This window comes from Sphaerodactylus townsendi, linkage group LG07 (assembly GCF_021028975.2).
Source record: "Sphaerodactylus townsendi isolate TG3544 linkage group LG07, MPM_Stown_v2.3, whole genome shotgun sequence".
Classification (NCBI taxonomy): Eukaryota; Metazoa; Chordata; class Lepidosauria; order Squamata; family Sphaerodactylidae; genus Sphaerodactylus; species Sphaerodactylus townsendi.
In genome coordinates this window covers 66635976-66646314 of record NC_059431.1, presented here as the reverse complement: position 1 = coordinate 66646314, position 10339 = coordinate 66635976, and the positions used below count along the sequence as shown (strand labels likewise).

Here is a 10339-nt window from a genome sequence, read left to right as displayed (position 1 = left end):
GTGGAGTGATATGACCAATACAACCCACACCAGTCAATATCCTGGCAACTCCATTTAGACCATACTGCAATAATTTAATCCAAATGTAACTAGAGCTTGCACCACTATGGCCAGATCTTTTCTGCTCAGGAATGGCTGCAGCTGGCTAATTGGTAAAAGGTACTTCTGGCCACATACTGCTACATGGCAATAGACCTGCGTCCAAGACCACCCCTATACTAAGGACCTGTTCCTTCAAGGAGGAATGCAGCCCCATCCAGAATAGGTGAGACCTTAAATCCTGGGTTAGACATTCCACTCACCAGCAGCACTCCATATTGTTGGAATTAAGCTTCAGTTTCTTAGCCTGCATTCACTCCAAAAGTGTTTCCAGGAACCAGTTCAGGTTTTTCCAGCTTCCAGAAGCACAAGTGTCATCCAAATATTGTTGATAATCCAGCTCAAATCTCCAGATGACCTCACCCAGCAGTTTCATACAGATATTGTAGAACATAGGGAAAAGAACCCTGCAGGCCAAATGCCAAGATGCTAAGCAATAGTCCACTCTTTACTACCTTCTGAAACCTACCTGCCAGCTAGAACCATTGCAAAACAGTGCTTTCCAATCCTAGCCCAGAAAGGCAGTTCAGAACAATACCATGATCAATGGTACTAGATTCAAGACACAATCCTTATCACCTTCTTCTGGTGCAAGTCGCCCATCAGAGCAACCTAGACTGTTTCAGACTTATAACCTGGCCTAAAACTTGAACAATCTTCTTCATCCAGAAAGGCTTGAAGTTGCTCAGCCCCCACCAGTTCAATTATTGTTCTGGTCTTTAGTTACTGAGATCTCCTGGGTTCATGGTAGGCTTCTTTAGAAGTAACCATACCACCGTGTGTTTCAAGGCTGGGGCAACCATCCCCTCTGTCAAAGAAGTTTTAATTATCTTTTGGACTCAGGCAGCAACTTTAAGTATACAGAAATGGCAAGGATTATATATAAGCAAGTATAACTTCCAAGAATCCTGTGCACATCTCAGATTGAATAAATTGGAAAGTGTAAGGAATCAGTAAGGTCCAGACCAAAAGTAACCATAAGAGTTCTTTATTAGCTGGCTTTCATGATCGGCTCTACAGACAATGCAGATTCTAACACACACACACCCCGGTCAGGCGACCGCTTTTACTGGTCTCTCCTTCCCGCCAAGAACTGGACATAAACAATTACTCATTCCCACAAACCAGAAGCAGTTCACACAGACAGAAAGCAAGGTTAAGTAAGTGATAACAACTACGCTGGGCAATCAGCCCAATGCGGCTGAGGAATCTCCTCCAAGGCTGAACCAGCCTTCTAGCTAAATCACAACCTTACAGAAAGTATCAGAAACCACTGGTCACCAAACTTGTCACCATCTGATCCTGTCACTGCTTATGTAGGGTCCAAGTCAGAATGGATGTGATGGATTTTTACATTCATAACTTTGATATTCAGCAAAACCCCACCAGCATTTTTCCCCGTGTCAGTAAATTGAGTTTTACTTTGGTAAGGACAGTTTGAAGGAGGACACTGGAATTCTTGGTGCATTTGTCACTTTTTTTTTAATCAGCACATTTCCACCAAGAAAATTAGACCATTAAAACTAGGACATCAAGTCAGTAAAAAATTACAAGTTCAATCTATTTTTAATTTGTTGTCATCCATCCTTGGCACAGGGCAGCAGATAAATAAAAATCAATTAATGAATTAATTAGCATTACTATTTCTGCCTCTGCTTTCACCACAAGCAATAAAATGAAATCCATCCACACTAACTTGTATATTATAATTCTTTGATTTTGATTTCTGACCTTCACATTAAAAAAATCAAAGGTAAATAAAACTGTGAATTTATTAAAAGAAATGCCACTAACAGTATTACACCACTTATCAAAGTTTGAAGCTTTCGTCCAGCTGAAGTAACTGTCATCCAGTTTAAGTAGGTCTTAAAACTCCTTAGTTTGGAGGAAGTTTTCAAATTTTGCTGAGCTGAGTGGCAGGGTACAAGCCAACAGCTTTCATTGTGCTCCATTTGTGATATGGAAACAATACATTTACTAGGTTAATTTCCAAGAATATTATAAAGTATCCAGGAATTTGGTATAGTTATATGTCTGTTTCCCAACTAATGCCTCCTGATTACACAGTCCTTTACCAACCCTGCACAACTGGCCAGGGAGGAACGTGGCAATTTTCCTTCTTAAATCTTTTACTTCTACTCACATCCAATGTGAACTATCACTGGCATTGATTATATATACTCCTTACACTAGAGACTAAGGATAGATTAGGCCGGGGTCAGCAACCTTTAACACCTAAAGAGCCATTTGGACCCGTTTTCCATGGAAAAGAAAACACTTGGAGCCGCAAATACTTTTTGACATTTAAAATGAAGATAACACTATATATATATATATATTTACCTTTACGCTTTGTATAAACAATTATAGTGTGTTGCTTATAAAATCCATGAAGTGCTACAGAGAAAATTATATGTTATTTATGTAAAGAACACATTTTGAACATTTTGATCTCTTAAAAATAACAAAAAAACACGGCAAGTTGAAGGTCTCTTTCAAATGAATTAAAAAGCTGAACTGAAATTATCCATGTAGCAAAGTAAAAATGTCATGAGCCATCATCCAAGCGGGCGGGATAGTCAGCGGCGGCAATGCCAACAACGGCAAGTTGCACTTGGGATGTGGTGAGCATGCCTCTCTCCCTGCCCCCTCCTTCCTTCCTCCCTCCAGTGTCCTTTCCCCTCCTTCCCTCATCTGATGTCTGGGAAGGAGGGGAAAGGACTGCAAGTTGCACTTGGGATGCGGCAAGCGCGCCTCCTTCCCAGCCCCTCCTTCCATCCTTCCTCCCCTCCTCCCGCGTCCTTTCCCCTCCTTCCCTAATCTGGTGCCTGCTGTCACCTGCCAGCTGGGGGCATCCTCCGTAGATGGCCCAGGGCAGTTGTCCACTTGCTTATTATGGCAAAGCGTGGTCCTCAGGTTGCTCAGGTCCCAAGCCACATGGAGTCGCAGTACAAGGACAAAAGACCAGAGCCGCAGGTTGCAGACCTCTGGATTAGGCAATCTACCAATTACTTAGTTCTGCAGTGGTTACCCTCTATGTGTTGGCAGAGATATCATCAGACATAGTGCTGGAGCCTCCTAGACTGATCATTTTGGGGGACTTCAACAATATTCATGCCAAGGATACCTCATTAGGAGTTGCCCAAAATACTATAGCCTCTTCAGATATTTCCTAAATTGGATCTTTCATACCATGAACTTTACTGGGATCTGTGAAGCCCTATGCTTGCACCCTATATCTTGCCCATCATGGCTGCTAAACTCATGTAAGGGCCACATCAGTAAACCCTTAGCATCTATTGTAAGTTAATCATTTACGGCACGAATTCTATATTAATTAAATTATTAAGCTGGGATTTACGAAATCTAATTGTTTCTATAGTACTTTAAAATTTGCAAGGATCTAAACTGTATTCAAAAATGTAACTGAAGCTTACCAAAATGTAAACATACTAGAAATTAAAATCAATTCCATTTATGAAACAATGATGATTTTTGAAATTGGCACAAAAATCAATTTGATCCACAATACCACCAACCTTAGCTCATACTGTTAGCACAGTCATATAGTCTTTTTTCTATAGTATGAAGTATGATCTTGAAAAGTAGCACTTATTTGGTTTTAGTGTTGGTAACCAACACTGTTAAAATCACATTATGAAACCAACACTGGGGATTTTTCTGGAGGACAAATGTGGCCAAAGTGCAACAGGGAGAGAGAGAAAAAATTATTATGCAGACAAAATCTAAATTTGCAAGAGAAAATGTATAAATGAAGTTTTACCTTAAATTAGTATGACTGAAAAATATTCTAATGTATTACATGGTACCGTTGACCTCTGTATGCAAATAGCAAAATAATAAAGAAAAGTGAAATGCTACTTCAGAATATGAAAATACAAAACTTCTGTAAAATGTCTTGTAATGGACAAATCTAATTAATATGACAAATGCTTATTTAAAAAGAGCCATTACTTACTATAAGCACAACCATAGACCTCAATCCGCATTCCAATCCTTCCATTTGGGTTCCAATCCAAAGGGACAAACCGTAGAAATCTTGCTTTGATGGAATGCTGGAGTTTATAATACACCACGCTGTCTGCATTTGTGTTTCCTGAAAAAACCTAAAAGGGATATTTTTAAAAGTCAACTTTTGCTGCGTGGTTTAAGCATGGTATTAAATGAAAACTCCTTCCCCCTCTCCCCTCTCTCTTTATGCTGTAAGATTCTATGCAAAAAATTCAACATTGAATACCCATGACAACCTAAGACATGCCTACAAAATGAAGCAAGGAAATTTAATTCTGACCCTATTCACTCTCCTAAAATTTGCACTATAGAAATGGAATCAGGATGATACTTGTTATTTAAGATATCTCCTTTGTTTTGATTTGTTTGTCAGAAATGAGTAGACTATTATTTTTACTTGCTTATATCAATACTGGTGGCTGCAACAAATTAACGCTATGGATGGGGTATACTAGCCTCAGATAGATGTGTGCATATGCATGTTCAGTACCATTTATGCTCATTGTTCTTCAGAGGTGTCAGAGCTATCTTAGGAAAATATTAATATTCATGACATCAAAGTGACCAGATGCAAGACGATCTCAGATAATTCTAAAGCTCCCCATGGACAGATCTCTATCTAAGAATAGAAGTAATCATTGTCTCCTAAGGTACCTCTCCATTAGGGATTGATTGTCCCTGGAATTAAGAGGGAAGAAAATGCAGAATCAGAGAAAACTGGCAATTTATACCTCCTTCACTGTGGATTTACTTGTAATACATATCTACCTGTCTTTGGGGATTTTTCAACATTCCCAAAAGTTGGAATTGCTGAAATGAGCTCCTTCCAGTCTACCACAGTCAAAAAGAAAGCAGCACAGTTGATCAACTGAAGCATTATAATAGCTTGATCCAGTGGTGGGATTCAGCAGGTTTGCACCACTTCGGCAGAACTGGTTGTTAAAATGGTGCTTGTAAACAACCAGTTGTTAAATTATTTGAATCCGACCACTGGAAATGGTTGTTAAATTATTTGAGTCCCACCACTGGCTTGATCTGGAATCATAACACATGCACTGGAATCACATGTGATTAGGACCACAGCTCAGTGGCAGTGTATCTGCTTTGCAAGCAAAAGGTCCCAGATTTAGTTCCTAGTACCTTCACTTAAAAGGAGCGGGTAGTAAACATTGTTAAAGATCCTGGTGATCCTCTGGCCAACCAGTGAGCTGACTCAGAGTAAAACAGATTCATGTGTTCAAAACCAAGAGGAAATGATGGATATACATGATTTTTATTTTTTTAAATAAAGACATAGAAAACAATGGACAGGTTTCTATGGTCCAGTAGCAGACAAATAAATCAGACAAAAGTAGTCATAATCACTGTCTGATGTAAGGCTGGATACAAAAGAACCTTATCCTTCAAGGAGAGAATAATAACCCCATTTAGAAATGTAATGTTTGAAACCATATGGATTGTCCAACTGTTATTTGTTGAACTCCTCACAATCACAGGTCATTTCTGGCATAAAGAAGGTCATGACATCCATTTGATTTCCATTGTGATTGGTTCTATCTTTCAGAATTGTGATAGCCTACTATTCAAGACTTTTGCTCTGACTTCAAACTGTGATAGATTAAAGTTCTTAAATAAATAAATACATTGTACCAAATCACAGAAAACAATTTTTTTTGTAATCTGAATCCCATACTAATCCACAGACCAGGGGGGCCAGGATGGCACCACTGCTGCAATGCCCCACCAACTCCAGAGGGTTTACAGGTGGGGCAGGAAGGCAGAAGAAAATCCCCACCACCTTTTGATAGCCCTCCATAGAGCTAAGTGAACTTACGCCACCCTTTTGGGAGGTGTAAGTCAGGGGCCCAGCCTGCTGCATTTCCAGCCCTAAAACCTGAATGGAAGCTGATTAATATTGGCTCCACCCCCAAGAATACTGTAACCCACCATCTCCTACACCAGCGTCTGATCAGATGCCAGCATTTCTCTGTGGAGGTGGCTACTTCTTAGTTTCACTGCCTCAGCACTGAGGAGCATTAGGCCACCAGCACCTTTGCCCTCCCCACCTATGAGGAGGTGCCCCTTATGCCAGCAGAGGAGGCAAACACGCTGGCATGGCCCCATGCTACGTCCATCTACCTGTTCATGCCCTGTCCCAGGATTGGACCATTAGGATCTATAATTTACATGTACATCTCCAATATATTTGGATTACCTAAAAGCCACCTAAAATCAGAATATACATTTAAAATGAAAACAGAAGGATATTTTATTAATTTTATTAACAAATCAAGTGCTTATATGTCTGATTCTATTCTTACAAGATAGTGATTCTAGAATACATAATTCTAATGACATAAGCATCTGCATTATGATAGGATCCTTCTCTCTCCCTTCAGGGGACTTAATATCAATTAACAGCTTCTGAATAGACTCATTAGAGCTAACCTGTAATGCTGCTAGGTCTTGCAACTCTAAATGCTTGAATGCATTCAGTGTCAAATTTATTATTGTAAGTAAAAAGAAAACCAATATAGGAAAACTGCCACAATCCTGTCCAGACTTTTGAATCTCTTACAGTCCTTGTTTGCAGTAACTCATGTATGTAATGGCTGTTGACCTCTCCAGTTAATTTGCTGATTGAACCAGAACTCAGCCCCCAACAGTTGAAGCACCAAGAAAAACAAAGTGTTCCACTGATATTAATTTGGGGTAATTGTATCTCATGAAAATTCAATGTCATGTTTGGAATTCATAATGCATATTTTATAGTTACAACGTAATAGTCTAGAATAATGTGTTCTTAATTTAAAATCAGACACCCAATTGTATTTATAGGAAAGAAAATCAACCTCTCCTTTAAATTATTCTACTTTTTTTTCAAAAGCAGGATTGTTGAGCTGTTATTTTTTAAAAAAATGCGTTGGAACTAAACTTCTGTGAGTTCAGCAGAGCTCTAAGAATGGGCTTGTCTCCTTCTACCAGTGTCCCTTGCAAGGGGCAGGCTGCAGTAAGAAGGAAGTAATGGTGGAAATTGTTCTATCCCAACTTTTTATGAACTCTCACATCATTTGTGAAAACATTCACACAAAAATAGAATGGAACAACATCCAATGAATTCTTCTCAGAGTAGTCCATATGTTCTCAAGGGTCATGCCATCCTCCAGGACTTGCTTAGGAGCAGCAGTGGCATGGGAGGTTAAGAGCTCGTGTATCTAATCTGCAGGAACCGGGTTTGATTCTCCGCTCTGCCGCCTGAGCTGTGGAGGCTTATCTGGGGAATTCAGATTACCCCGTGCACTCCCACACACACCAGCTGGGTGACCTTGGGCTAGTCACAGCTTCTCGGAGCTCTCTCAGCCGCACCTACCTCACAGGGTGTTTGTTGTGAGGGGGGAAGGGCAAGGAGATTGTAAGCCCCTTTGAGTCTCCTACAGGAGAGAAAGGGGGGATATAAATCCAAACTCCTCCTCCTCCTCCTCTTCTTCTTCTTCTTCTTCTTCTTCTTCTTCTTCTTCTTCTTCTTCTTCTTCTTCTTCGTTTGGATTCAATCATTTATCTGGACATTACAGAGTCTAAAAATATAAACTGTTTCACTTTATGGCACTCCGCAGCCTGGGGCCCTCATTTCTTACCGTCTTTCCCCATATGTCCGTATACGGCCTCTGCGTTCTGAAGAGGCCAATTTACTGGTGGTCCCTGGCCCCTCTATGATACAGCTGGCCTCCACCTCGGGCTAGGGCCTTTTGTGCCTTAGTCCCTGTCTGGTGGAACTTGTTGCCATCTTCTATTAGAGCCACATGGGATCTTGACCAATTCCGCAGGGCTTACAAAACTGAATTATCTCATCAGATTTTGGTGGGGGAAGCTGTTGATTGCGTGAACACTAGAGCTGCCAAGCCAGCACAGCAGGGGGTGAGGTGTTCTCCACCCCCAGCTTTCATTTCTTTTCATCACTTCAAAAGATGACAGGATAAAATTAAATAAACAGGTGAAAAAATGTTGGGCTAATAATCTGACATCACTGGGGGAAAAACCCTCAAAGTGGTGTCTCTCTTGGAATTGCCAGTGGTTCCTGGAAAGGCATGACATCACTGCCACTGATTGCACCCCAATGTCACTACTGCCCCAATCTCCTGCTGGTTTCCTGGCCAGTACACAGATCTACAGTAACTTACTACACACAAAGCATATATTATAACCCTCACATATGGCCTTCCCCAAAATAGTACCACCTGAAATGAACACTGCATTTAATTACAATAATAAATGAGACTGAAGACCAATTATATGCTAGGAATAAGATTTAAGGCAGCAAGTGACCTATTTCAATATATTCCCTACCACACATTAGAAGATGGATGGCTCTATCTTTCCCCCCATTTTCATTACACCTTGATTTTGCCCACAAACTAGGACCATTATGGTTCTGGTGGGTTTTCAGGGCTGTGTGGCTATGGTCTGGTAGATCTTGTTCCTAACGTCTCAACTGCATCTGTGGCTGGCATCTTCAGAGGTGTATCACAGAGAGAAGTCTGTTACACACTATGTCTACTCTAGACCATGGCCACACAGCCCGGAAAACCTACCATAACCAGTTGAATCCGGCTGTGAAAGCCTTTGTCAATAGGACCATTATGTTTGGGTGTTTTTAAAATACATTCCTGAATGTTTTTAGTTGATTTCACATTAATTCACGAACAGCTTTTTTAATATATCAGACATGGTACATGTGACACATAGTACTGTGTCCTTGATTCTATATCTATTTGGTTAAGAAGCAAGCTTTACTGATCTCATAGATTGATGATATAAAACCTAATTAACTTTTCAAGAGTGTCAAAAGAATACATTACTATGATTTCTTTACACTGATAGAAATATACAGTGAAAAACTATGAGAGTAGATTGACTTGCAGTTAGAACAATTGCAACCTCAAATAGCAAATAATTAACAAACCCATATTTCTTTCAACCAGTATGACAATTGTTATCTTTTTTCTTATCCAAGGTGGTAAATCTTACCAGGGTATTAGAATAGAGGTAGGAGCACATTTTACATTCTTATCTTAAATTTACCATTTTCTTACCATACTGTTTTCCATTAAAATACTATTAGATTTACCATAATGGGCAAATTCATAAGATCAGACTTTTGGAATGTGAATACTAATGCTCCTTTCTCAACAAAAAAGCCCCTGCCATTTGAGTTAGCATATATTCTTATACACATACTGGAATGCCTCAAAACAGTACGCAGAGAACACTGGTTACACTTTAAAGTGCCAGAATAATATTTGTTTTGCAACAAAACACATATCTATATTATATACAATATTTATTATTTTAAGAACACTTCTATATATCCACAAAGCAGCTGAATTTATGACTCAGATGTCACAAGGAAACAGGATTTAGCATTCCATTATAGTCTAGTCGCAAAAGATGACCCTGCCCTATCAATAAATATACAAGTGGTTTAAATCAGCCAGTTGCTTTTCATTAATACTTTGTGAATACTAAATTCTCAAACTTCTTGAAATAATTAATTCACCTCTATTTGCACACAATTCACAGTAATTTTAATAGTTCTTTAACAAGACTAGTACTCAGTGCATTGATACTTCTTCTTCTACTACTACTTACATTATTATTTAATTTTGTTTAATATCACAGTTGCCAGTTTTTTAGCTGGTTGGTGGCCTCTCATTACAATTGGATCCTCAACCACAGGCCTAGAACATTGTAATGTATCTGCGTACTAAGCATGCAGATTCCTGCAGGGGTGCCTTCTGAATCTGACAAATGTTGATTTTGACAATGCAAAGATGTTTCAAATGCCTCTCTAGTGTTTCTGAAATGGTTCCCAGGGTGCCAATTACCACTGGGATTACCTTAGTGGCTAAAATCAGTGATTCAGTTTCTTTTTCAGAGTTCCAGCTGTTAACCACAGCCAGGTCTTTTTATTGTACACCTTCTCATTGATCTTCTCCAGGAATTGGCCATGCAAAGCTTTGCTGTGCCAGCTTTCAGTCCTTATTTTAATCACATTTTTTCATACTCCTCTTTGGTTCTATGGGCTTTCAGTAAATGCCTGTTCTTCACTTCCATCAATGCCTGTTCTTGACTTTCATTGACATAATCAGCCAGCACATATTTCTCCTCCTCCACTGTTTGCTTTACTTGCAGTAACCTTCTGCCACCAGAT

At 39.6% G+C, this 10339-nt stretch overlaps 1 protein-coding gene across 1 annotated transcript in view; it reads right to left on the bottom strand.

Annotated features, from left to right (window-relative positions):
* Positions 1-397: 397 nt before the first annotated feature.
* Positions 398-10339, bottom strand: part of LOC125436727 (contactin-associated protein-like 4) — a 173471-nt gene continuing 163529 nt past the window's right edge. The window contains exons 4-5 of the mRNA XM_048503966.1: positions 4079-4226; positions 398-506 (exon numbers count right to left, since the gene is read on the bottom strand). Coding sequence (XP_048359923.1) covers positions 472-506; positions 4079-4226 — 183 coding nt within the window. The 3' untranslated portion in view covers positions 398-471. The remainder of the gene's footprint in view (positions 507-4078; positions 4227-10339) is intronic.